Genomic DNA, 27,889 nt, shown 5'->3' with positions numbered 1-27,889 from the left:
GGACCGCCCGGCACCCACAGAGACGATTGTCTTTTGTCCTGGAGCAGCCAGGACACCTCCTGTCACTGCTGGGGACAGCCTGAGATGTCCACGCGTGACACAAACCCACACCAAGGCGGCTTGCACCACTCCTGTTTGTATTTACGCTCTTTTTTTTTAAGGGCAACTTGGGCACTTTTTTTCTCTTCTTGTTGGGACACTATCATCTTTTCTTCCAAACAATACAAGAAATAAATAGAACACTTGTCTTAAATGCAAATGCAACTGAAACGCAAATTTAACAAAAACATATGATTGTCTGGTAAACGGCAGCAGGGACAGCAGGATTCATGGGGGGGGGACGGGGGTATTTGGCACATAAAAAATCGCCCCACTCCCACACGACACACAACCTTATTACACGGTTTTGGTCCTTCACCAGATACTTATATTAACATTATTTCTTCACAATAAGAATGTCTAATGCCAAAAATACTGTTAAGGAGGAAATAAAATAAGAAAAGAAATGAATTAGAAAAAATTACAAGTTATATACAGATTAAGGTAAATTCCATCAGGGAAAAAAATTATTTGAAATTGGCCCCTATGGGAATAATTTAAAGCCCATCCGAGTGGGGAAGAAGTTGCGTCCCAAGAGAGGGAGGCGGCTGGGCCCCGGGGGCTGTGCTGTCTCTGCTCCTTGTGGCAGGTTCCCCCGACGCCCTTCTGTTCTCAAGCTGTGTCTCGCCAAGAACCCGCAGGAAGAGCGACGTGGCGACTGTGTCGTCCATCCAGAGTCTCAGGCACAGGTGCGGCTTGGTGGCCCGGAGCGATCTGCTGGGATTGCTCCCCAGGGCAGCCACGTGGAGGACACCGAGCCGCTGGGGTCAGGTGGGAGGTGGGAGACCCAGGACGTGGCCAAGGCCCTGCCTTCAGAAGACGGCGGTGGGTTCCGGCGTGGGGTGGCCGAGGCAGGGACAGAGGAGGGAAGGAAGATGGGTGCCTGGCCACATCTCTGCATGGCGGACCCGAGCCATGGGCCCTCGACTTCCCCATATAATTGAGGGATCTTGGGTGGGGACCTGTGGATTCCTCTGAAGGCCACGTGGCGGCCCTGGCACCAATTCCATGTCACACGAGGGCAGGCACGCTTCCCATCCCAGCCTCGGGCAGGCCTGCAGCCCAGGGCGCCCCGTCTAAGACTTCTTCGGCCGTCTGCATGGTTCATGGGTGTGGCCCCACGCCTCTTGTTCTGCCTCAGGCACCCAGCGTCACCTTGGCTTATACAAATAGGGACAGAGATAGAAAATTTTTCCATTATCTACAGTATAAAGAACACACCCAGGCACAGTGCGGGTTCCCAGGCAGACTCGGGTTTGCAAATGAGCTCAACTTTCAAAGCAATGCAAAATTACTTTTAAAAAACAATTTGCAAGTCATTTTTTGATTTTTAAAAAATACTGTCTATTTTTAAAACCACATGCTTAAATAGACTCTGTAGTCAATACGGTTACCAAAAGGGTTATTCTTGTCATTTCATTATAAAAATCATTTGAGTGATCTCTCTCTTTTGAGCACACCCGTCTATCCATTCCCTTCCGCGACCCCACGCAGGCACCCGGCAGTGGCCACCAGCTTCTGTCTCAGCAGAGCGTCCACCTGCCTATTGGCTGATTCTGTGTCTCAGCGGATCATCCACCTGCCCACTGGCTGATTCTGCGAGGCAGCTCCGTTGGCTGTCTTTGGACGGCCACCTGCAGGGCCGTCACTGAACAGTGTTCTCAAGACCAATCCTTGGAGATGGTGAGACTCTACGACTGCTTTAGGGACTTTCGGGATCTGAGTTTCCATTGGAAAAGTCGGAGTGAACCATGGTGGGTGGGGAGGACGCTGAGGAGTGGCCACACGCAGGGACAGGGTTCTCCGGGGCCCCGCCCGCCTCCGTCCTCCGCGGCTGGTGCCCTCGCTCTGGCCGCCGGCCCCCGGCTGCCCAGCCCATCAGAGGTGGTTAATGGGGTGAAATGCTCCAGACTCCGACGTGGCTCCGGTGATGTTCAACCAAGCGTCCAGAGAACCCTGGGAGGGGGTGTGGAGAGGAGTGTCTTCGGAAAGGGACAGCATCATTGCATATGCCTGGCGGGGAGGGGATGACACACACACAGGACAGGCAGGTGAGCGCGTGGGCAGGGCGGGCCACCCCAGACAGGCAGGTGAGCGCATGTGCAGGGTGGGCCATCCCAGACAGGCAGCGGATGGGCAGGGCAGGCCGTCCTGGAGGGGCAGGTGAGTGTGTGGGCAGGACAGGCCATCCCTGGCCAGCAGGGCCGAGCCTCGTCCGTTCCCAGCCTCCCGTGGCCCTGGCCTGGCTCAACCTTGCCCTGGGCCACAGGGGGCAGAAGGAGTAAAAGGGACTAAGAGACCCAGATTCTCCCCGCAGCCTGGAAGAGGAAGACATGAGCAGGCGTGACAGCGGGAGGGAGGAGGGCCGCCCCCTGCTCTGAGTGATGCCAGGACATTGGGGTGCTGGTGCGGGGCCTCCTGTGCACACCAGCTCCCTCGGCTGCTTTGGGGTGCTCCCCCTCGAAGCCTCCTCTCCTTCCCATCCCTTCCCCCTGTTTTCTCCACCTGGTGATCAGCAGAAACTACAGACACATGTCTCGTCTGGGAGGGCCCTGAGAACTGGGGGTTCAACAAGAGCCACCCCTGCCAGGGGATGCCTGTTTTGGTGACCATGGGGACACCAAAGAGCTGCCTCTGGGACAGGGATGTGCAGCGTTTCTGGGCTGGTGGGATTCTTAGGAAGCACAGATGTGTTTCCAGGCGTTAGTTCCTGGGACATCCTTCTGCCCCCAGCACAGGGCAGGTGGGGATGGGACCCGGGGAGCGTCACGTGTGGGTTAAGGGCAGGGAAGGTGGGGAAACCCAGCACTGTCCCACCCGAGTTAACACTCCAGACAGAATTAGTAAAAGACAAAGACAGACACGCAGACGGCTTTTGCTGAGACCTGGGGCGGGCCTGATTCCTCTGGGAGGGCTGTAGAGAGCTGAATGAGACCCCGAGTCCCTACAGACTGGAGAGAAATGCGGGAGCAGGGCCCCGGGGCCACCTACCCTAAGGAGAGAAGCCGAGAAGCACCTGGGGCCAACCCTGGCACCCTCGCTGACCTCATAGCTCCAGCTGGGAAGCAGAGGCCGCCCGGCTGGACAGCTCTTCCCCTGGGAAAAGCCCAGACTGCTGGTCACGGGGGCCCAGATCAGAGAGGGAGGGAGACGAGGGCGGCTGCACGGGCCAGAAACCTGCTCACAGACCTCTCCCACTGAGGACCACAGGAAGGTGAGCTGCCCGTGTCCGAATGAGCTCCCTTGTGAGGGTCCTGCCTGGGTTATCGGCTCTCAGCCCTTCCCTGCTGCGCCCCAGCTTGCGGGAGGGCAGTGGTCGCTGGGGCCTCTCTAGAGGATGCAGCAGGGGGGCATTTGCAGTGACCAGAGCTTCCCCAGGCCTAGGAGGGCCACAGCGGGAGAGGAGTGCTGGCTGTCCTCTGGCTGAGGAGGCCAGGTGGGGTGGGGGAGGGGCTCTGGCGGGTACCTACCTGGTTCTTAGCCTGCCTGCACAGTGTATGTTTTAAAGCCTCAGAATCTAAGGTGGAATTAAGCACATCTTTAACTTCAAATGCTTCCTCAGCTGCTCTGCGGAGGTCCAGCCCCTTCCCAAAAGTCGGCATCGGCTCCAAAGCTAACAGACCGCCTTCGTGGTCTTCAGCACACCTGCACCAATGACCGGGGAGAGGGAGGGCCTGCTGTCAGCAGCCTGGCCTTGGCTGCCTCTCTGATGCTGCGAGGCCAGCTCCGGGCCTGCATGCACGCCGCTGCATCTCTGCCAGTCACATGCACAGGGAGACAGACACACGGACACACAGACGCCTGGACGGGAAGCCACACGGATGCAGGAGAGTGACGGACAGAGGTCAGGGAGGGGGTGAGTGCGCGCACACGCATGAGGCAGCAGGCAGGGGGCTCAGGTCTTGCGAGTGGAGGGTGGAGAAGAAGGCTTCAATTCTCTAAGACCCCAGGCAGCTCAGAGAGGCCCGGGGCTCCCTCTCCCAGGACTCAGGGGCAGCATCCAGGCTGGAGAGGAAATGCCACCTCCGAAGGGCCTCCCCAGGGGGATCTGGGAATGCTGGCAGTGTCGCCCAGGCCCGATATTGGTGGCAAACACTGAGGACATGGGGAAGTGGCTCTGGCCGGCACAGAATGGTGGGTGCTTGGCCCCTGTGCCCACGGCTCTCTAGGGGCTGCACGCGCTGTCCCAGGCTGACAGGCAGCTCTACTGCAGGGCTGGGGGCCTCCATGTCTGCTCAGTGCAGGGAAATGCCTTCCCCTCCACACTCTGCTTCCAGCCTCCAGGGCCCCTGGGGGTGGGTGGGGGGCTAAGGGCCCCTGACCCTCTTGCCCCTGGCCCAGCCTTGCCCTGGCCTGTGTGCGGAGGCCCTGAGGTGGCTGTGCTGGAGTAGGGGCTGAGCCAGGGATGGGCTCACGAGTGGCTGAAGAGGGAGGTCCCCCTGGTGATGGACACCCACGTTCCCTCCCTGCCCCGTCCTGGAGCACATGGCTGCCCCTACCTTCGGGTGTGGTCGAAGCCCACGGCCAGGGAGGTGGGTGGCTCCTCGTCCTCCTCATCCTCGTAGGCGGCCTGGGGCTCGGGTGCGGGGGACACGGTGTCGTCCTGTGACTTTCCGGCCAGGCTGTCCTCATCGTCCTCCTCCAGGTCATCGTCCTCCTCCTCCTCCACGTCCTCCTGCTTCTCGCTGGCTAGGCCTGGACACTGGGCACTGCCGTCCACGTCCTGCATCTCCACCCTGAAATGATGCAGGAGGAGATTGGCCGAGTTTGGGCGTCTCTGTCCTTGCCATGGACCCCCAAAGGCTGGTGACTCGGCTCTGCCCCCACTGCCTCCCCCGACAACCCTCAGCCCCCTTCCTGAGGGAGCTTCCACCAGTCCCTGGGCCCAGCCACTGACTCTGCAGAGTGAGAGGCACGGAGGCCTTGGGGTGATCCCAGGAGAGGAGGACAAGCGCTCGGGGCAGTGGGGGTGGGGCAAGGCCCAGGAGAAAGCTGCTATGGCCGGGAGGACACCAGGGCCAGGGCAGTGTTGGGGTGGAAGCAGTGGGCAGTCCTGTGGGGAAGCTGACCCTGCAATGGCACGGGGGTTGGGCTGTGCACGAGGGGCACCCTCAGGGCAGACTTCGGGGGGAAGGATTTTAGGCTGACAACTTGAGGATGTGGGCGCTGGCCCGAGAGCCAGGACCCCCGGAGGGCTCTCTGGGATCTGGAGAGTGAGGGCCCAAAGCCAGCTGTGAGCAGTCTGAATGCACCAGGACAAGCTTGCTTTGGAGCCTGTGGGGGACTGTTCTGCAGCCCAGGGCTCTCCTGACTTCCCTCAGGGTCACTGCAGCCCGGCAGGACCCCTCCACTCCGGTTCCTCAGTATTAAATAGAAAAGAACAAAGCGTGCATGGGCGTGGCTGGGCATTCTCATTTCCTTCAGGAAGAGCCACTAGAGTTTGACTCATCTTCATGTTGATGACCAAGAGCTGTATCTTGGGTGGGCTGGGCCCCAGGGGAGCTGAGGGCCCCCAGGCACATGCTGGACTTGCTGGTAGAGGGGCCCAAGCAAAGGGCAGGGCACGCAGTTCCTGGACTGCCCACGCCCAGAGCCCCAGAGCCCCAGGGCCACTCTTCCTTGTCCTCACTCCGCCCGGAGGCACTGCCTCCCGCTGCCCTGGGAAGTACCCACGGTGTGGGGGAAGATGCAGGGGTCCTGCTCTTGGCATCTAAGCAAGAAAGTGACAGCGTCTTACAGCGACCGACCTCCATGTCTCGGACTCGCCTGTGTGCATGGGAACTGCGCTTGGGGAGGCCACAATTTCCTGGCTCTCCACAGACGCCACGTCTCTATCTCTTGTCTTTCTGCCTTCCAGGATGGACAGAACCTCGGCAGGTTTCAGGGCTTGAGGACAGTTCCTCGGTCCTGGTCGCCTGTGTTGGGGGCCAGGAGCGTCCTGTACACACACCCATCTCCTCAGCCATGGAGCTGCTGGGATCCGGGTCCTGGTTCTCACCCTGGTTGTTGGTGAGGTGCCCTCGGGTGGGGTTCTGTCTTTGGGGCCTGTGCCCTCTCGATGACCCGAGGACATGCCCCTCCCTGTCCACTCTGAGGATGGGTTGAGATGGCGCAGGGTGAGAGCCCAGGCTCATCACATCATCACATGGGCCCCTCCCTGTCCACTCTGAGGACGGGATGAGATGGCGCAGGGTGAGAGCCCAGGCTCATCTCATGGGCATGTGCTGTGAGATCTCACCTGGTGGCCCCACGTGGGTTTGCATGGGATCCCCGTCAGCTGGGGGAAGGGGCTTTGCCCTCTTTATGTCTGCTGCACACCCACCGTGCACAGAGTATTTGCTTTCTAGTGTTGGGGAGTGGAGTGTCCGGCACGGACACAGAACAGGGCCCAGCGGCTGGTTTGGCTCCAACAGGGAGGACAGTCAGTTTCCCAGAGCTGCCCAAACCAAGCCCCACAGAATGGGAGCCTGAAACAACAGCCGTGGACGCCTTCACAGCTCTGAGGCCAGAAGTCCAAGATCCAGGCGAGGGCAGGCCGGGTTCCTTCCAACACTCTGGGGAAGAATCTGTCCCTGGTCTCTCTCCAGCTCCTGCTGCTGCCGGCCCTCTTTGGCCATCCTTGGCAAACCTTGGCCCTCTTTGGCCTTCCTAGGTGACCCTTGGCCCTCCTTGGCCATCCTTGGTGACCCTTGACCCTCCTTGGCCATCCTTGGAGATCTTTGGCCCTCTTAGGCGACCCTTGGCTGGGAGGCGCATCACCCTGACCTCCGTCTCCATTTTCCCTTGGCCTTCTCCCCTGCGTGTTTTTCTCCAAGTGCTGCCTTTTTAAAAGGCCGTCAGTGCCGCTGGATTGGGGTCCCCTCTACCCGGTGGCCTCTGCTTAATCCCTCCTTAAAGACCTTATCTCGTAAGAGAGTCCCATTCTGAGGTACTGGGGGCTGGGACTTCCACCTGGGAATGTGAGGGACATGATTCAACTCAGGGGATCATAGGGCTGCAGGACCAGGACGCCCGACAGAACTGGATCCTTCCTGACGGCGGAGGGCAGGAGCTGGTTCCGCGGGAGGCCCAGGGAACACCCCCGCCACCCCAGGGACTGGCTGCCTATGTCCACCTTGCCCTGTTCTCATTTTCGACAGTGATGCAGGGGCTCTCAGGACAAGGCCAGCTGGACCTGGGGACCTTGCCTCAGCAGGACAGGTCTTCCGAGGGCCCGAGTCTGAGGCTGTCTGAGGCCGGCTGTGCCCATATCTTCTGAGGTGTGGAGAGCCTCCCTTGTCCCCACCCCACAGAAGCAGGGCACTGTGGGCCTTGCCAAAGGCAAGGGGGAGGCCTGGCCACACCTCTTTCTCCTGGAGACAGCCCTCTGTCCTGGTGGGTCTCCTGCAGTACGGCCGGGCTGCCACCCTAGCTCGGGGCACGGGGGCCTTGCCGTCCTCCAGGTGGTTCAGCCTCCGCACACGCTCCTGGTCCTGGGCCCACCCCGGGGAAGGATGCCATTGATGAATCCTCATTTGTTCCTCGCCTGGCCTTGCTCTGGGAGCTGCAGTTTAGGGGATCATGCCTGGGGACAGGGCTGTGGGGCATAGGTAAGGCCTGGCCTGTGGTGCTCATGGGTCTGACATGCAGCTGCAGGGAACACAAACAGCTCCCATGCGGCCGTCTCAGCATGGCCAGGGCTGAGTTCCCTTCAGGCCATTGTTCCTGGAGCCCAGTGGGGAATGCCGGGACAGCCTGGGGGCTGCAGAGCAGGTGGGGTTGCACTGGGGTGGAGGTGAGCCTTTTGGGACCATGGCCCAGAGCCAGCTTCTCCCCCCGCCCCCTCCTCTGAGCCTGCCCTGGGCTCTGATGGATGAAGATGCTGAGGGCCCTACAGGTGAGCTCACCTTCCTAGGAGGGGCACAGATTTGGAATGTGGCTTTGCCAGAGCCAGTGTCCAACTGCCTCCTGTGTTTATTGCTTGGATGCCTCTTTCCCAGGTACCCCCACTCTCCTAGAAGCAATGACAGGAAGACGCAGCCCTGCCCTGGAGGAGGGGATGGGCTCTGAGGGAGCTGGGGTGTCAGGGGGATTCTTCTTCACCTACTGGAGGTGGTGGGGAGTGAGCTGGGTCCTGTGGGTACAGAGCCTTAGACTACCCATGGCCAGTGCGGTAAAAGCTTGGGATCTGGCTCCAGGTTCTGGGCCTGAGCAAGGCACCCACTTCTATGGGCCTCGTTTTCCCTTCTGTAGAATCAGGGGATCACCCCCTCAGGCCTCTTGGAGTTTGGAACATCTTCGGTTCTCTGCCAGCTGGCTGGCATTAGTTTTCACAAAGGAAGCAGCTCTGCTGGGGTGTCTGAAGGCTCCCTCAGAGTAAGTGAGGCACACGGAGCCCTGGTATTCCAGGTTGCACAGAGCACACTCCAACATTCCTGGATCTGAATTCCACCGTTGTTCTGCTGCTGTGTGTGTCTATATGCACATGCACACATGCATGTACATGTGTCTCTATGTGTATGCACACGGCTGTCCGTCACGCATGTGTATGTGCACACACTGTCCATGTGCATGTACTTGCATGTGTGCATATGCATGTGTGTAGATCTAGGCAGATGTGTATGCATGCACATGTTATGTACACATGTGTGTGCATGTGTGCATATGCATGTGTGTAGATCTAGGCAGATGTGTATGCATGCACATGTTATGTACACATGTGTGTGCATGTGTGCATGTGCATGCCCGTATTTGGGCACCTGCACGCAAAGGGCAAGGCACACAGTTCCTGGACTGCCCATGCCCAGAACACAGACCTGTCCCCAAGCACGTCCTGCCCTGTCCCCAGGCACGATCCCCTAAACTGCAGCTCCCAGACTGCAGCTCCCCTAAACTGCAGCTCCCAGAGCCAGGCCAGGCAAGGAACAAGTGAGGATTCATCAATGGCATATGTATACACATGTATACAAATGTGCATCTCTGTGTGCATATGTGCATGTGAATGTGTACATGTACACGGGGCATACATATGTGTGCATGTGTGTGCATGTGTACACGCATGTGTGCTTGTGTACACGTGTGTGTACATGTGTGTATATTTAAAGGTGTAGCATTTTGGTTTGGCAATCTTTAGTGCCTCAGATTAAATCAAAATGTCCTTGACTTTCAGAGGCACAGCTGAACTTGTGGCCGTCCTGGTCACCTGGCTAGTGTTTTGCGCACACATATGTTAACAGTGAGGTCAGTAAGCCCAGGGGTGCTCTCATGACTCTCCAAGTGGAGGAACTGAGGCAGACAGCGCAGCTTCCCTAGGTTCCCAGAGCCCAGAGGCCTCACCACAAGGCCCCCACTGTGCCTATCTGGATGTGCCAGGGGCTGGTGCTGGGGTGGAGGTGCATGTCCTCTGAGGGTGGCCACGCAGGGCTGTTGGCCGGGTCCAGACTTTCCCAAGCCCGGGATAGTTTTCTTACCGTTTCTCTGTTCGCGTTGATGCTTGGTTCATCTCACTATTGGCAATAAAGTTTCTGATTTCCGAGAAATAAGAGTCTTCTTTCTCGTCTAAAAGTGCGTGGTTGTCCGACTCTGAGGTGGGAGAGGAGGCGCTGGTCCCCAGGTGGTTCGTGAGGACACCGGGGTGCTGGCTCACTGTGGAGGGGCGGGAGCGTCAGGGGACGGCCTCTCGCTGAACCCCTCCCTCCATGGGGCAAACCAACCGCGAACGGGGCACACTTGGGGTGCTGTTAGGGAGGCAGGTTTCTTAGGGACACCGGAGAGCACGAGGTTCTCTTTAACGACCAAGGTTTGAGGGGTGCCTGTTGGCTTCCCGAGGGGTAGTCTGTGGCCCTCTTCCCTGCCCAGCGCCCCCTCCCCTGCTCTTCCCCCTCCCCCTCTGTGGGGCCTGCCCGTGTGGGTGCTCTGGGGGCTGCCCCGCCCCCCGCGTGGCCCACCTGGTGCGTTCTCGTGTTCGTGCTTCTTGAGGTGCCGGTCCAGGTTGGTCTGCTGCCCGAAGCAGCGGTTGCACAGGTGGCACTTGAAGGGCTTCTCCTTGTTATGGATGTTCCGGACGTGCCGTTGGAGGTTCGAGGAGATGCTGAAGGAGCGGTCGCAGTACTTACACCTGGAAGAGGCACACGCGCTCCTCAGCGCAGGCCCCGGCTCTGCCTGGCAGGCTGGGCCACAGAGGGTGGGGGGAAGGGAGCCCGCGCCCCTGCCCCATGCCCCATGCACAGCTTTGCCCCGCCGTGTCCCGGAGGCTGCTGGATCTCCCAGCTGGTGAGCCAAAGGCGTCCTGGGGAAGCTGTCCCTAGAAACAGCCCCAGCTTCAAGAAGCAGGGGTTCAAGAAGCAGGGGTTCAAGGGCCAGGTGCAGTGGCTCATGCCTATAATCACAGCACTTTGGGAGGTCGAGGCAGGCGGATCACGAGGTCAGGAGATTGAGACCATCCTGGCTGACACGGTGAAACCCCGTCTCTACTAAAAATACAAAAAAATTAGCCAGGCGTGGTGGCGGGCGCCTGTAGTCCCAGTTACTCTGGAGGCTGAGGCGGGAGAATAGTGTGAACCCGGGAGGCGGAGCTTGCAGTGAGCCGAGATCGCGCCACTGCACTTCAGCCTGGGGGACAGAAAAAGACTCCGTCTCAAAAAAAAAAAAAAAAAAAAAAAAGCAGGGGTTCACCCTCCTACTGTTCTGTGGGTGGTGGATCCCCCCGGTGTATGCCTCGTGTCCCCTGGGCACCGCCGCCCCAGACCCTCCTGTGTCTCCCGCCCTCTGTTGTCTGGGTCTCCCTGGCCCCCAGGCCGCGGGGCCCGCAGGTCTGCAGCCGGAGGGTGACGTGCTCCTTGCAGCCTCCAGAGGGCGGCCTTGCTCCATGGAAAGACACTCGGCAAGGCCAGCTCCCCCGGTGGAGGGGCTCCATGGACCAGCTCCCAGACCAGCTCCCTGTGACCTTCTTCCTCCACCCCTCGAGGTGGCTGGGGGCCCCTGGGCAGGCCCCACCTCACTGGGAGCCTCAGTTTGCCAGTCCATTCATGGAGGGCTTGGGGGCTGCCCTGGATGTTGCTACCTGTTGGCTGCCTCCTCTATTAAGGTCACAAAGAACACACTGGCCTCTTTGGGCACTGCCAGCCTACGGGCTCGGTTTATCTTTATTCCCCCAGGGTGGGCATGGCTGCTGCCAGCCTGCACCGTGCACGTGGGAAAGTTGGGATGAGACCCCCTTCCTCCATCTGGCCTCCACGGCATCAGGCAGAGCAGGACCCTAACACTCTGAGTTTATCAGAGCAAAGCCCCTTGCGGCTGGAAAGTCGTCATAATGAGCGACCGAGGAGGGCTGCGTGTGGAGGGTCCCCCTCAGTATGGGGCCCTTGGGCTGGGAATGACCTTCACAGCCACACGTGGCGACCCTGTGGGCAGGGAAAGGGAGGTTGTTCTCTGTCATTTTAGAGAGCGGGGCTGAGAGCTAGGGGGCTTGAGCAACACGTGCATTGAGCAGCAAGAAAATCATGCCTGAAACGAAGAGGGGGAGCTGGGGACGAGCTAAGGAGGAACCCCATGAGCTCTGTAGACGCACGTGTGCTGCCTCTGTGAAGACACAGCCTCCTCCCTGGGGGGCATCCGGCGGGGGACCAGGGCTGGCTTACTGAGAGGCACCCGGCTGGGCTGGGCAATGGTGAAGGGAACCCTGACTGCATAGTTTTCAGTTGCACGTGTGTGCTTGGCGTGTGCACGTGTGCCATGCCTGTGTGTGCACACTTGTGTGTGCTCTTGGTCATCAGAACACCCGCAGCGGTGCTCATCTGATCCCAGAGGCACACACGCACTTGAACATTCTGTTTATATGATCATGCATGTTCATATTTTGAAAACAAAACAAGCTCCATGATGTCCATGGCACAGCACGCAGAAAGTCTACCCACCGCAGCAGGATCCTGGCCGGGGGGCCTGGCAGCAGCCGGAGACCAGGCCAAGGCCTCTGTGGGAGCCTCTATGGAGGCACCAGGACAGGGTGGGGTTTGTTCACCCCAAGGGGGTGTGGCTGTTCTAAGCACAGTGGCCTTCCTTCCCATGGAGGACAGGACTCCGAGAGGCCCCACCCCGCCCCGACTGGTGCCGGTGGCCCGCTCCAGTGCAGCATATGGGTCACATGCCCTTGTCACATGGATGGGGACCTGCCTGGCGACACTCGGGAGTCCTGGCCTCCCAGACCGGGAGGGGCTGTGTGGCTCGGCCTTCTTGGCACGGTGCTGCCCTGTACAGGAGGGGCCCAGGCTGGTGTTTGCTATCACAAAAGCCTGGCGAGGGAGTCTGACCTGCCATCAACACACCCGCAGGGGCCTCCCCGAGGCAGGAGGCTTCAGTCACACACCTTCCGCGTGCTGCCGCCGGGCCCAGGAGCTCAGCATTCCCCACATGGAGGGGCTGCGGCCGTGAGAAACTCCTTGGAATCTCAGAGCCTGCGAGTCTCCCCCCGCTCCCCAGGCTGCCTGGTAAAACCTAAGAAGTCTGATAATGGGTCCCCTAGAGCACGGGAGGCAGTCCCGGGAGAAGGGCCCTCCTCTCCCACGCCTGGCCACGGCATTTCCCCGTCTCACTTTGTCCCGGCGAACTTCCCCGGCACTGCCCTAAGGCACTCAATTCCCGAACCTTCCAACCTCTGCTGGAGGCCAGGCTCACTCTGGCCTCTTCGACAGTAGACAGGCAAAGAACATTTGTGATCAAAGTCCCTGAGCTCCCCGAAGTGACCCTCAGAATTCTCTGCTCCTGCCCAGGGGCCTGGCCTGTGGGCTTCTCTGGGAAGCCCTGCTCCTGCCCGGGTCAGCTGAGCTGCCTCCGGGCACCCGGGTCCCAGCCTCTCCTCCCGCAGCCCAGTGACAGGCAGCTCCCTGGCTTGGACTGGCCATCCACAAAGCCTGCCCTGGGCAGCGCTGCAGTTTTGTTTTACTCGGCCCGTGAACTCACACAAGAATAAGGCCGAGGATGGAGTCCTTTCAGCAGCAGGGGTGGAGATGCTTGGGTGCCCCCCTACCTGACGTGTCCCACACAATCTCCCAGAAAGGAGGGATTTTACACCCTCAAATGCATTTTCTCACATCCCCCACCCTGATACATCCTTACACTGGAACGGTGGTGCCTGGCCCTGGGACTGCGGTGCTTTTGAGGCTGACCGACGGCTGAGAAAGGACACACTGGACTCTGCGTCTCCAGCCCGGATGCAAAGCACCTGCCAGTCTGAACATTCAGGCTCTGCCCAGCCAGAGGCTTCCCACCCAGTTGGGGCCATGTGCCCCTCTGGCATGTTGAGGCGGCCCAATCTGCCTGCCTGATTGTCTGTCTGCCTGCCAGTCTGCCTGCTTGCCAGTCTATCTATCTGCCTTCCTGCCTGTCCGTCTGCTTGTCTGTCTGCCTGTCTGTCTGCCTGCCTGTCTGTCCATCTGTCTGTCCGCCTGCCTGTCTGCCTTCCTGCCTGTCTGCCCTGCCTGTCTGTCTGCCTGTCTGTCCATCTGTCTGTCTGCCTACCTATCTGCCTTCCTGCCTGTCCACCCTGCCTGTCTGCCTGTCTGTCTGCCTGCCTGTCTGTCCATCTGTCTGTCCACCTGCCTATCTGCCTTCCTGCCTGTCTGCCCTGCCTGTCTGTCTGCCTGCTTGTCTGTCTATCCGTCTGTCCGTCTACCTGTCTGCCTTCCTGCCTGTTTGCCTGCCTGTCTGCCTGTCTGTCCGCCTGCCTGTCTGTCCGTCTGCCTGTCTTCCTGCCTGTTTGCCTGCCTGTCTTCCTATCTGTCTGCCTGTCTGTCCGCCTGCCTGTCTGCCTGTCTGTCCGCCTGCCTGTGTGTCTGCCTGTCTGTCTGCATGTGTGCTCAAACATGGCTCATTCAGTTCCTGGTTTCTTTGGAAATGCAGAGACCTTTGCAGAAACTCTACCTAATGGCTCTTGCGTAAACCCTAGGAATTGTGGATCCGAGGTAAGAAATGGGATTGGAAAAGAAGCTTGTTCATAAAACTGGAGAGCAAGTCCCTTGTGTGAAGTTCTGGGGCCGGGGAGAGCCATGGACGGGGCTGTGCGTTCAATTTGGTTGCGGAGAGCCCTGAACGTGGCCCTCTCTCACTTCTAATCTAAATAAATGGCCCAGACAGAGAAGTCCATTTGAAATTTAGGGGAGCCGTGAGCCCAGGGCTGCGAGGGAGCAGAGTTCTCCGAGCAGCTGGGGTCTGAGTTGTAAATAAGCTGACAAGCGGCCAGTGAAATTGATGGCCTCACTGTGTAAAATAACACGCCCATGAGCTCCAAAAGGAAGGAGAGCGTGCAGGGTAGCCTGGCCCCAGCACAATGCGGAGGGCCTTGAGAGGACCTTGCTGTGACCGTGCCTGCCGCACTCCCAGAGAAGCCATTGGCGGGGGAACAACAGAGCATGGACAGGTCAGGGGGAGGTGGCCGGGGCCCCCGAGCCCGTGAGCCCTGGGCAGCAGCATCCTTCCTAGGATCCAGTGGGGTCTCCTGCAGCCACTGCAGGGGGATCTGCTTTTGGTGACTGTAAAAGTGAGGGAAGAGGAAGAAAGAAGAGATTTTGAAACGCAGCCGTAAAAATACAACTAAAAAAGAAAGGACATGCACGGGCCGCCTGCAGCCCCCCATGGAAGCACAACTATGCCTCCCTTGCATGCTCCAGCTTCACACAGAAGGCAGGACGGAGCCTGCGGGGATGACGGAAGCACACGGCAGACCAGGGAGTCAGCAGCCCTGAGGCGGGAATCTCGGGTCCCAGCAGGAGTCCCAGGCAGCCCGAGCAGGCTCGCATCCAGGCTGTGACTCCAGGCTCCACTGGGCAGCAGCCCAGAGAGACCCCCGGGCTGGCTGTCAGGACGAAGACCAAGGAGCAGCCCCCCTCCCCACTCCCAGTTCAGTGTTTTTGCTTCTCCAACTCAAATCCCACAAAGCCTACATGCTTAACTTTTATTTTTAAGAAATAAGAGTGACATTAACTGAATCTCATCTTCCTGCTTCACTCAAAGACCTCTAGGCCAGGAGAAGCTAGGGGCCAAGTTACCTCCAAGAAACATATTTGGTGCACCAAAGGCTCTACGTTCCCTACCTCAGGGCTTTGAAACACATTCTGAATGATTTCAGGTCATCTGAGGCAAGGACTTAAATGGAAGAGGCTTCTGATGTCATCTGGTTTGATTACCCGATCACTCCAGGCAACCCATGAGAAGCCCACTTCCTCCTGCTTGCGTGGGGCTGCGTCAGCCCGACCTCTCCAGGGCACACACATACGCACATGCGGCGGGCACACACGTGGGTGCTGGCACCGGAAAGGGGCTCACACTGGGGTGGGCATGGGGGGTTGAGCTCCTCTTGGCGGGCTTCTGGGGATGTCCGGCACTTTCCCTCCTCCAACTTAAAATCCTTCTGATTATCAAAGCCAGTCCAGAAACCACCAGCGATATCAAAAGGAAAGCTACACGCTCCAAACCCCTCGGCACAGACCTGCCTTGAGCCAGATAAAGTCAGGATTTGCAACACAAACTTGCAAAGCAATTATTGTTACCAAAGTCGAAACTTACAGATTGGAGAGAGCAAAAGAAATCAATGATAATTAAATTCTTCTATAAACACCACCCCGACCCTCTAGGGGCTCTTAGCACACAACGCTGTCCAGAAGTCGGCTCTCATTACAGAAAAAACACACGGCTCATTTTCTGGGAGGGGACCAGACCAAATAAATCTTTCTGCTGCTAGCCTTTGTTAAGTTGTAAGTCACTATTTTTTGAAGGGTGGGTAAGGGGGGGCCTGTGAGTTGGGGAGGGCTGTGAGCGCTGAACAGATGACCCGTAAGCGGTATGAGCTGTCATTTACCCTGTGAGTTGGGACACAGCCCTGGGGCAGCCGGGGATGCTTGCTCTGTCTCAGAGTGGGGGTCAGTGACCACGACATGTACAGGTGCCTCAGCTGGTCTCCTTCCCCAGGGATGGAGACACAAACTGAGTCCCCAGTGCCTGCACTATCATGTGGTCCATCTAGCTCTGTGTGGCCAGAGGACAGAAATCTTATGCTGTCAACTTAAGCCATGTGAAACACTCTTTATCCCCAATGGCCTCTGTGAACAGACACACCCTGCATGTGTCACTAAACCAGCCTTGGCAGAAAACCAGCGTCTCCCCATTCGCCTCCCGGTTACCATTGTCTGGGGTTCTCGCTTAAAATGTCCACTCCCAGGCACTGACCCCGGTGATTCACGGGGCATCTCTGAGCCTCGGGCCCCTCATCTTTGAAATGGGATGACAAGCCTGTTGGGAGGCTGTTGTGAGCCCCAAATTCAATGCCTCCCCTATCCCGATGAGCTGTGTGACTGCTTCACTGCAGGTACCAGCCGGCTCCTCAGGTGAGAGGAACATGGGGGGATCCTGGAAGCAGACACACCACTTCCCATTCAGGCTGTCCCCGGGACCCTGTGGAATTCCTCAGTGGGCTCCAAGTAGGGGGTGGGGACCCGCATTTGCACAGAGTCCCACCCTGCCTTTGGCCCGCTCCCTGGCCCACCAGGAGTGGGGTTGTGGGGGCAGCTATGGCCATCGTGAGATGAAAGGAGTTGGGCTGGGTGTGGGGAAGCTGAGGTTTTCTCCCACGTGGACCCTCTGGGCCTTGGCTCTGGTCAGCCCTGCTCTGATGAGGATCCCCTGCCCCAGTGAACACCCTAGGGTGGGTGGAGAGCTGCTCCCTCATATCTTTGAGAGCCAGGCAGATGCCTTCCAAAAGGTTCCTGGGCACCTCCTGCCTCATCCTCACAACATCCTGGTGAGGCCAGGAGGGGAGGGCCAGAGTGACCAGAATTGAGCACCTGGCCCCGCCCACTGCCTGCTCACTCCAGCAGGGAGCCCTGGGAAGGGCATACTTACTCCTAGGAGTGGGTCAGTGGTGCATGGAGGCAGGTGGCCCCACCCCCACACCCGGCCCAGGCAGCACCTACCTGTACGGCTGCTCCCCAGTGTGTGTCCTCAGGTGTCTGGTGAGATTGGCTGATCTGGGGAAGATCTTCCCACAGTACCTGGGGTGGAGGGAGGTGGGGAGGGTGAGGGAGGATTAGGGTGGGCTTACATGGCCATTTCCCAGAAATGGTTTCACGCTAATGCTCAGGGTCTCACACCTGAGGCACAGGTGGACCCATCCTAGCGTCCTGGTTTCAGTCCCTTCTACAACCCTGAAGCCCAGCCTCAGTTACAGAGCAGGCTGTCATGGGCCACAGGAGTAGACAGAGCAGCCCCTACCCCCTGAAGCATCTCGGCCCCTCAGTTGGGCGGTGAACAGGGCAGGCTCCAACAGACTTGGACGGGCCTGCGCCAGCACAGGGTAGCCGGGAGGGTGTCATTCTGACACTGCAGAAATCGACTGAGGCTGTAGCACTGGACTTCCCATCCCTCCAAGCGCTGAGGTTAGTCACTGACCAGTACACCTCAGCCCTAGCCCTCCCAGTTCGGGCTGGGCTGAGGTTGCATATTCTTGAGCTCACAAGAGCACAGCATGGTGTGAAGCAGGGGAGGCCACCCAAGTCACTTATTTGCAAAGCATGACCTCAAGCAGATAACCAACTGATTGCAGTGCTGTGCTTTCCTGTGGCCGGGACTCTGAGTTTTTCCTGGAAGCACAGGTTCACAGCCACAGGTGTGGCACTCGAGCCCCGCCAGGGCTGTCCCAGCAGCACCCCAGGGCCCCTCACCTGCACGTGTATCGCTCCTTGCCCTTCCTGAGGATGGGGTCGGACAGCGTTGGGGGTGGGGACCGGAAGTTGAAGGGGTGGTGGGGGAGGGGCTGCAGGGAGCTGCCCGAGTCCGCCTTCATGGCTGCAAAGCTCTCCAGCTTCTCCGTCATGGTCTCTATGGCTGACATCTGTAGGCATAAGAGTGGGAGGTTATGGACTCAGCTGACTCTCACCTGTCTTCAAGGGCAAGCACTGCTGGGGGTTCTGTACAATAGCATATCTTAGGGTGCTCAGGTGGGCACTGGAAGCAATGGTCTCCCAGTATCTTCTTGGACCCTGGGTTGGATTTTTTCACCTTTCTGTAGCCAGCCCTGCTCTTGTCCTTCCCTGAGTCCCTCGTTTATAGTTTAAGGTCTTTCCTGCAGGAGCTGAAACTGACCTTTAGCAACCAGCCTCACTGCCTGGTTTGGGCGGGACCTGAGTGATACAGGTAGCTGATGTTTATGATTACCCCTTATCTGCCCCAGGCTGGCAAAATGCTCAGCTGACTTGACTCCTGGCCAGCACTTCTGGTTGGCCAGTTTGGGTTAAATGCAGAATTACATCTAGTTTAACATTAAAAAGTTTACTTTTTAGTCTTGAAAAATTACAATAGCAACCTGAATCTCAGTTTAAGGCATAGATTGTGGGCCTGCAGAACCACTGCCACTAAGTGGCAGCATGCCATAATTGCAGGCAAAGTACTAAGGAATTCAACAGCCTCTTTAAGACTTAATTCCACAGAGGAAATATTCAAAATAATAATGTCACATGTCACATGACACAGGGCAATTTGATATGGGCAATAGGAGCTGCCTCTCTGCTTCCTGGAGATGCCCAGGGCTTGCTTGATTAGGAGAGTGGAAGCAAGGGATTGGTCATTTCCACCCAGTAGGCAGAGCTCTGATCAGAATCCCAGACTGTCCTGGCCCCACTGAGGTCTCTGACAATAGCGACAGGAGAGGGGAGAGGCTGGGCTGATGGAGCTGCTCAGTGTCAGCCCTGCCTCTCCCAGCTCCCCTTCTCTTTGAAGATCCGGAGCCGACCCCAGTGGAGAAGGAGACGGGCCACCCTGTGATACCTGCTGTGTGCCAGGCCCTGTAGGGGGCTGCACAGGGGCTGAAAAGGAAGAGCGTTCATCATCCCCTGAGGGGTAGCAAAAGGCAACATAGGGAACAAACCCTGGGCCTCCGCACCACACACCCAGCCTGCTGAAGGTGGGGCCAGTGTTCCCAGGGCCCAATGCCTGACCCACAGGGCCCTCCACACACCTTTGCGAAACAGGGATTTTCATAGCCTGCCTCCTCTGGGAGCTCCCAGAGAAGGGGATGATGAGGGAGGGCAAGGGTGAGGCAGGAGCTGACACAGATGTAGAGGGAAGGGAGAGCTTGGGGTTCCCCAGGTGCTGGTGTCACTGGGAGGAACTGGCCAGGGTGCGGGTTCTTGGCACCCAGCCTCCACGGAATGGGTGTGGGGGTGAGGAGAAGGGCAGGTGGGGACCTGCCTCATCAAGGGGCCTCATATAGGGCTCACTGCCTCTGGGCAATGCTCAGAGCCAGCTCCACAGAGGTGACCTGCCCATTTACAACAAGACCCTGGCCCTGGCTGCCCACTGGCAAACAAAACCATCCCATCACACGGCTGGGGTCTCTCAGAGTCCGAGTGCTGGGCATCCGGCACTCAGCTTTTCAGAGACCTGCTTGCCAGGGACTTATCTAGCTGCTGCTGGTAGGGAGCAGAGGGCTTTCTACAAATGCTTCCCAGAGACCATATGACCCAGTGGTGGGGACGTTTTGCTATTTGGGGAACAACTGACTGGTTACAATAAAAATACCCAGAAAGCAATGAACGAGTAGAAACTCGTGTCTGTCCACAGTGGCCAAGGCCTCCCCTCTGACCCCTTCTAGCCCCACCCAGGCTGTGGGGGTCAGGCTCCTCCCGCCCCTGAGAGGCAGGCATGTTCTCATCCTGATGAGAACGAGTGATGGGCAGATGGAAGCTGCCTTGCTCCCTGAGCCATCAACTGGGCCTCACCAGCCCCTCTGCAGCCCGGAGCAGCGGGGCTGAGGTCTTTGCACAGTCATGGCCTCTTGGGCTTTGTCGAGGTCTTTAGTAACTGGCGCCTTCTGCCCGAGTGACAGCCCAACCTTAGACCATTTGGTGACTTATTAGTCATCTCTCTCTTCCCGCCCCCACCTCCTGGCTCCGGGCTGCAGCGACAGGCAGCTGGGGTGGCAGGCCCGTGGGGGCAGCGGGCAGGAGGGACAATGGAAACCGCCCCCCACTGAGCTCCCTTCCTCGGGCCTGGGTGGGCCTGGGTGGGTCTCTCCCGCCCGGCTTGCTCCGCCCGATCAGACATTCCCGGCCTCGCTCTCCGCACAAACACAAACACAGGATGCGCCTGGCTGGCTAGTGGCTCTTTCCAGCCCATCCCGAGGAAAATCAGGGGAAGTTATTAACCAAACTCTACGGCCCCGGGGAAACAATGGGAGGCGCTAAGTTTAGCTGTGAACTCAGCCTGGGCGCAGGTTTCACAAACCAGGTGGGGGGCCCGTCCACGGCGGGGAAGGCCGAGAAAGAGAACAATGCCCCGGTCTGGTCTGCAGTCTGTCAGGGCCAGACCCACTGTGCGACCCTCAGGACTCTCCAGGTGCAGCCCATGGCGTTGCGGAAGGGGCCAGGCTCCCAGCAATGAGACCAAGTCAGTAGGGGACAGGAGGTCGGGAAGACTCTGCCCTGGCCATGCTGCCCACCCGCTATTTTGTTCCCAGGATGTGGCCTCAGGGGCAGGCAGGAGCACCTCCAGGCCTGGCAGGGTCTGCACCCGCCTGTCTGGACTGGGGGGCTCTCTGGGTCTCTTTCCAGACTCCCTGCCCACCACCTCCCTGGGGCCTGGCTCCATGCCTCTCTCTGCACGCTCAGGCCCTTCCTCTCTTCTGGTCCATTTGAACATACTCAGGTCCTGGGCACCCCAGAGAGAGCGCCCACGCTGTGTCCTGGGCTGCCACCTGAGGCTGCTCCCCTCACTCACAATCCTTGCCCTCGCTCCTCCAGGCTCTGCCCACGACTCCAGTGAAGCTCCTTCTCCCTCCTGGAGCCCAGAGCCAGGGGTCAGAGAGGTCCACGGGGTGGCCCTGTGAGGATCACTCTCAGTCCTCAACCTCTCCAGCCTACAGTGACCTGAGGGGCCACAGGGAGAGAATCCTCCTCTGCCTTTGAGGGCGTCTGTGTGTGGTGTGGCCTGGACGGGGACTCAGGCTCCAGCCTGGCCACTGAGCCTCGGCAGCTGGGCGGTGGGGCCACTGGCGTGTGGGTTACAGGGTGCCCTGACCTGCACTGAGGATGTACCTGGGGGTGGAAGAGCAGTGGGGACGGCCGCAGGTACTTCTCCTTCAGGGCTCCCACGGGGTCCGTGACCTTCCGCTTTTCTACCCTGCTGGACAACAGCACAGAGGGTTACGTACCCCACCAAGCCGCCCGCCCCGCCAAGCCACCCGCTCCACCGAGCCACCCGCCCCGCCTGACTCTATACCTGGCCAGTCACAAGGCCATGGTGTGGGCCTCACCGGGGCTGCCCCAACGCTCACCAGACTCCTCTGTGGGCCTTGGGGATGTCGGGAGCCCAGCCCACCTGCACCCCTAGATGGACCCTCCCTGTCACCACCTGCGCCTGAACATTCTCCCTCGGTGGTTCCCTCACACCTCCCATACCCCCAAGCCTTCAAAGACCCCTGGCTGCCAGCGCCCCTGCAGGTCATGGGTGCTAAGTGCAGGCGGCTGGAGTCTTCTCTGAAGGCCCCGTGCACCCTGGCCTAACTGGCTGGTCAGCCCTGCATGAGTGGGGACCACTCTGACGGGGGTCCCTGGACCTGCTCACAGCAGAGCGTGGCTCCCACTGGAGGCTCAAGGCCTCCTCCCTTCCTTCTCTGACCCGGCCCTTGACACGGGGTGTGCTGCCCGTGCATGCTGATGAATGTGAGTGGCCAGCATGTTTCTGTCCTGGGGAGGTCACCAGGGGCTTTCTGCAGCACCCAGACAGGGCCCTGTCTAAACACCCTGCAGGGCTGCTGGAGATTACAGTTCCAGAACCTTCCCCAGATGCCGGTCACAAGCCTGCTCACTGAATCACAATACAAATCTCCTGTGGTAAACAGAGGCGGCGGGCAGGGCTATCCGCTGACCCTCCTTTGGCCTGGCGGCTCTTGAAGGTGGCCTGCTCTTCTCTGTCTGCCTGGGTCCCCATAGTGAGGGTTAGATTTGGGATTCTCTTTCCCATCACTGAGAGTGCTTTGGTAAACCTGCCACCCTGCTCCAAGACACAGCACCCCCAGCATGTCAAGGACTGGCCGCTTTTGCTTTATTAGGACAGGACTTGCTCAGGGTCGCCTGCCTGTCTCCTTGCATGGTGAAGCGGGGAGCACAGGGACAGGTGCTGGTGGGGGTAGGACCCCCTCCCCAAGCCTGGCCCTGCTCTCCCAACCCACCTGCATTCTAGTGACGGGCAAACCTGCCCAGAAATCAGGGAGTGGCATTAAACTCGCCTCTCCCCAAGAGAGGCATCAGAGACACAGGGCACTGGTGCCTAGAAAACCCTCCAATGCTTGCTTCATCCCTCACCTCCTCCTCCCCTCCAAGGACCATTGGCTCCTTCTCTAATTCCCCCGGGGCCCCCAGAAAGACACCCCCTCCCCATTCCCCCTGCTGCTGTGGCTCCAGGGGCAGGAGCGCACCAGGAGGGGCAGGAAGCACTCAGCCCAGGCCCCTCTGACTTCTGCAGGTAGGGGCTGGGGAGAGCTAGACCAGAGATGACAGCTGGAGAGAGGGGCGGGGAAGGGTGGGGGTTGGGGTGGGGGGTGGTGGTTACTGGGGATAGGAGGGGCTCGAGGCCAGCAGTGTGACGTCTGAGTGGTCATCAGTGCAAGAAAACTGCATGTGTCCCGAAGCACCCGTCCTGGCCTCCCAAACGTGGCCCGGGCCAGGCACCTAGCTGAGGAGCAGCCAAGCCAGGCATCCCTCCTGAGGGGTGCAGACCCCCCTAAGAACAGGGGCATCTTCCTGAAGTCAGCAAAGGCCTGGGGACGACCTTGGAGGAGCTTGAAAGAGACACCACCATGCACTGAGCCTGCCCAGCACCACCGTGGCCCCGCCCCAGGGAGAGCCAGTGAGGCCGGGGTGCTGAATACCTGTAGATGGGGTCCATGAAGAAGGGCGAGGGCTTGGCGTAGTGGAGCGGGGGCTGCTGGGGCATCCGTGCTGGGCACACCTGGGGCAGCCCCTCGCCGGCGCCCAGCTTGCGTTCCCCGTAGACGTGGTTCTTCCGGGGCTCCCGCCCGCCGCCGTTCTGGCTGGCGCGGGCCCGGCTGCCGATGCTCAGGTCCAGCGGCTGCTCCTCGCCGGATGCGGGGGCGGAGGGGCCCTTGGGCATGGGCAGGACGGGCTTCACGTCTTTGGGCTTGGTGGTGAGATCGAAGGGGCACTCGGCACTGGGGCCGCCCACCTTGAGGGCGTCCCGGGGTGACTTTGGCTCGGCCTTGACCAGCAAGTTGTGGGCGAGGGCTCGGTCCGTGAAGGGGTAGAGGGAGTGGGGGAAGTTGGGCAGGAACTGGAAGGGGAATGCCGAGTGGTAGGGGAGCGAGCCCAGCTTCTTCTCCTGCATCCCCATGAAGCCGGGGCCAAAGTACTTCTCGGCAATGGATGCGATGGCCTTGATGGAGTCTCCAGCGGCGCCTGTCGCCGTCAGCAGCTGTTCGTCGGGCGGCGGGAAGAATGAGTGCTGGGAATAGAAGACGGGCACCTCGGCCACGCTGTTCAGGGCCCCCGGGGGCGCCAAGCTGCCCCCAAACTCGGGCTGGCCCTCGGCCGACTTGCCCTTGCCCTTGTCCTTGTCAGGGTCGCTGTCCACGTCGCTGTCCAGGTCCGAGCCCGTTCCCGTGGTCGTGTCCAGGTCAGTCCCCGTGGTGGTGTTGACGTCCTCAAAGTCACTGCCGTCCGACATGTCACTGCTCCTGGTTTTCAGCTTCTCCACACGGGAGTCCTCCAGGCGGCTCTCAAACTTCTCCTCGGGCCCCACAGCTGCCGTCGTGCCCTGGCTGCTGTTGCTGACGGCGGAGACCAGGGGCAGGGCTGGGTTCCCCAGGGGGCTGGGGAGCTTGGCGTCCTGGGTGTGGTTCAGGGGGCTCTTGAGCAGCGGTGTGGGAGGTAGCAGAGGTGGCCGGGGGTACAAGGATGGAGGGAAGATGCCCGGGAAGCCGGGGGTGAGTGCGGGGAACGTGGGAGGCGCCGTGGAGAAGGGCAGGCTCCCCCGGTGTGGCCTGGAGGGGAAGTACTCGTTGAAGCCCAGGCTGGCATGATTGAGGCTGGGGGAGGGTTTTGCCTTGTCCATCATGGGGCTGGGGGTCAAGGGCAGGCCCGGAGCAAAGATGCCACCTGGTGTGTAATGGTTCTTGCCCTCGCAGAAGCGCCGGTGCTTGTTGAGGGAGGAGGTAGTGCTGAACATCTGGCCACAGTCCTTGCACTTGATCTGCGTGCGGCAGTCGGCGTGCATCCGCTTGTGCCGGCACAGGTTGGAGAATTGCGTGTAGGACTTGTGGCAGACCTCACCTAAAACATCAGCAGAAGCCAAGACAAAACCGCATGAAATGACCGGGAAACACTGCTGAAAACGCCGCATGAAATTACTGGGAAAGCCAGCCGCTGGAGGGGCGAGGCTGGGGCTGGAAGCAGTCTGTCTGGGTGCATGTGCGTGGGCAAGGGTGTATAGGTGTGTATTGTGCGTGCATGCGTGTGCATACACACAAATATACAGGCAGGTGCATGTGTGTCTGTGTAAGTGTCCGTGTGTGGGGGGGCAGGCGTGTGTGTATTCTGCAAGCGTGCATGTCTGAGTGTGCACACATGTGCACACGAGCATGTGGAAACATATGTGAATGTGCATGCGCCCACCCCAAGGCTGGCCTCCAGTGACCAGCACAGATCCTGGGGCCGGCTGGTACAGATCCTGCTGTGCCTCCACCTTCTTTGCTGGAGAATGGGCTTGCCACTGCGGTTCCCACCCTCCTATCCCACGGTGTTGCTCATTTGGGAGCCAAGATTTTCAGAAGTCCCTGGGGAAGGTGAACCTGCTCCCTAGGGTGGGGCACGGGCAAAGCAAATGCATGTCTACCACTCCATCAGTGGATCCAGGGCAAGCTGGCTCAGGGCCTGCCCTGCCTTCGTCTTCACTTCTGCAGCTGTTCTAGCAGGGGTAGGGGCAGGACGCTGACCACGCAGACTGGGCCTCCTGCTCTCTAGAAGTTCACAGTGTTCCTAGTGTCCTCCCACCTCCCCTCTCCGCACCAGATCCTGCTGCCTGCACCCCCAGAGAAGGCAGCCTCTGGGGTGACACAGACAGTTCCTGAGGTTCTCAGGAGGCCCTCGCTTGGGGATCCCGGACTCTGGGGCTCCTGGCAGTACTCAACCACTCTCTGGAGATGGCTGGAGGTGGACATGGATAGGAGGGCACCCCCGGGCAGGAGCCCTGTGCAGAGGGACTGTTCCCTGCTTGAAAAAAGTGAAAATTCTGCTACTGGGAAGCTCCTCGGACTGGGATGGAAGCAGCAGTGCCCGGTCCGGCTGGCAAGTGCCAGCATCTTCTCTCAACAGGAGAGGGCAGTGCCGGCCCAGCTAGACTCCAGGACCCAGCGGCCTGGGGGTTCCGGCCATTTTCCTAAAGGCCTGTGAACGGGTGTCAGCGAATCACCAGCTTGTCTTTTGCCTCTTGTTTTTCTAAGAAGAAAGGGAGGAACACACACACATCTACACACGCACACACACAGCACACACAACCACACACCACATTCATACACACACACACTACACACACGCACACACACAGCCATACACTGCATTCATACACATGCACACACACAGCACAACCACACACATTAATACACATGCACACACATACTACACACACGCACACACACAACCACACACATTCATACACATGCACAACCAAACACCACATTCATACACGCACACACACAACCACACACCACATTCATATACATATACATGTACATACACAACCACACACATTAATACACATGCACACACACTACACACATGCACACACAACCACACACATTCATACACACGCACACACAACCAAACACCACATTCATACACACGCACACACACAACCACACACCACATTCATATACACGTACACATACAACTACACACATGCACACACAGCACACACACATGCACACCCCCACACCCCCATGCAAACACAACCACACCCCCCCACACGCACACACACCCACACCACACACACATGCACATACACCACACACACCCACAACCACACACCACACACATGCACACATACACCACACACACTCATACCACACACACGCACATACACACCACACACACCCACACCACACACATGCACATACACACCACACACACCTACACCCAACCACACACCACACATACAGTCACACCCACACCACACACACACCCACACTACACACACCACACAAACCACACACCACACACATGCACACATACACCACACACATGCACACACACCACACACACACATGCACACACACACACACCACACATACGCACACCACACACACACACCCTCCGGCGAGTGTCTCTCTCTGTAGGACAATTTGCTTCCTAAACACAGCATAGTGGAAACAATGATTTCAGCAAGCTTCTTGCTCACCAGAAATCGGCAGAAATCGTCGGCTGCCTGATCTCCTTCGATTCCAGCTGGGAGCTTTTTCCCTGAGATTATCGTGTTCTTTCATCACAATATCTATTTATATTAACTGCTCTACCTTCCTGCTCGTCCAGCCTGGCGGGGCGTTTTCAAGGCTGAGGGGAGAAGAACCTTGTCTGGCCTCTCTGGAGGGCTGCTGATGGACAGGTGACCCTCCAGGAGGGTCTATAAATACCCCTCGGTCACCTACCTGGCCCTCGGGGAGGCACACAGCCCTTCTGGCCAAACAAGCACACCCTGGCTGTGCCCCACTCACACACTCTCACACACACACGCACCAACTCGTGCACCCACACACACACTCACAAACACGCGCCCACACTCACACACTCACATGCACCAACTCACGTGCCCACACTCACACACAAACACGCGCCCACACTTTCACGCACGCTGACATATGCCTTGGCTCACGCGCCCACACTTTCACGCATGCTGACATACGCCTTGGCTCACGCGCCCACACACGCTCTCACACGTGCTGACACATGCACCAGCTCACACGCCCACCCTCATGCGGTCTCACATACACGCACTGACTCACGTGCCCACCCTCACGTGCTCTCACATGCGCCGACACATGCACCAGCTCATGCGCCCACACGCTCTCACACACATGCACTGGCTCACGTGCCCACACTCATGCACTCTCACGTGCACCAACACACGCACCGGCTCATGCACCCACCCTCACACGCTCTCATGTGCGCCGACACACACCGGCTCACGTGCCCACCCTCACACGCTCATGTGTGCCAACACACACACTGGCTCACACGCCCACCCTCTCGCGCCGTCACACACACACACATGCACTGGCTCACGTGCCCACACTCGTGCTCTCACACGCACCGACAGACGCACCAGCTCACGCGCCCACACTCACACACTCTCACACACACATGCACTGGCTCATGCGCCCACACTCACACTCTCACACACGCCAACACATGCACCAGCTCACGCACCCACACCAGCTCACCCGCCCACACACACTCTCACACGTGCCGACACATGCACCAGCTCGTGCCCACACACATGCTCTCACACACACGCACTGGCTCACGCACCCACACTCACACACTCACACACATGCGCGCATACTTATTAGAGCAAAGGCTCTTTCTGCAAAGTGCCCAGTGGGAGCCTGTCCACCTCATTCCCAGATATACTTCCTCTCTCTCTGTTCTCCTCTCCTCTCTCTCTACCCACCCCTTCTCTTATACCCATGCACACACACACGTTTGTACACACCCCAGTGCACAGGTGAGCTCCTTGGTGGGAAAGACATCACCAGGAATGA

General features: G+C 59.0%; 1 protein-coding gene across 3 annotated transcripts in view; it reads right to left on the bottom strand.

Annotated features, from left to right (window-relative positions):
* Positions 1-844: 844 nt before the first annotated feature.
* PRDM16 (PR/SET domain 16) overlaps positions 845-27,889 on the bottom strand; it is a 362,171-nt gene continuing 335,126 nt past the window's right edge. The window contains exons 9-17 of one of the 3 annotated variants that reach the window (XM_030805535.1): positions 22,991-24,407; positions 21,156-21,243; positions 17,787-17,956; positions 17,040-17,117; positions 10,026-10,195; positions 9,549-9,723; positions 4,599-4,835; positions 3,570-3,744; positions 845-2,112 (exon numbers count right to left, since the gene is read on the bottom strand). In XM_030805535.1, the coding sequence (XP_030661395.1) occupies positions 1,978-2,112; positions 3,570-3,744; positions 4,599-4,835; positions 9,549-9,723; positions 10,026-10,195; positions 17,040-17,117; positions 17,787-17,956; positions 21,156-21,243; positions 22,991-24,407 (2,645 nt within the window). In that variant the 3' untranslated portion in view covers positions 845-1,977. The remainder of the gene's footprint in view (positions 2,113-3,569; positions 3,745-4,598; positions 4,836-9,548; positions 9,724-10,025; positions 10,196-17,039; positions 17,118-17,786; positions 17,957-21,155; positions 21,244-22,990; positions 24,408-27,889) is intronic. The other 2 variants (XM_030805536.1, XM_030805537.1) reach the window with 2 other exon arrangements.

Source organism: Nomascus leucogenys, chromosome 24 (assembly GCF_006542625.1).
Source record: "Nomascus leucogenys isolate Asia chromosome 24, Asia_NLE_v1, whole genome shotgun sequence".
In the NCBI taxonomy this organism is placed as follows: Eukaryota; Metazoa; Chordata; class Mammalia; order Primates; family Hylobatidae; genus Nomascus; species Nomascus leucogenys.
Note: the sequence above shows the minus strand (reverse complement) of the source record. Positions and strands in the feature narration are given on the sequence as shown.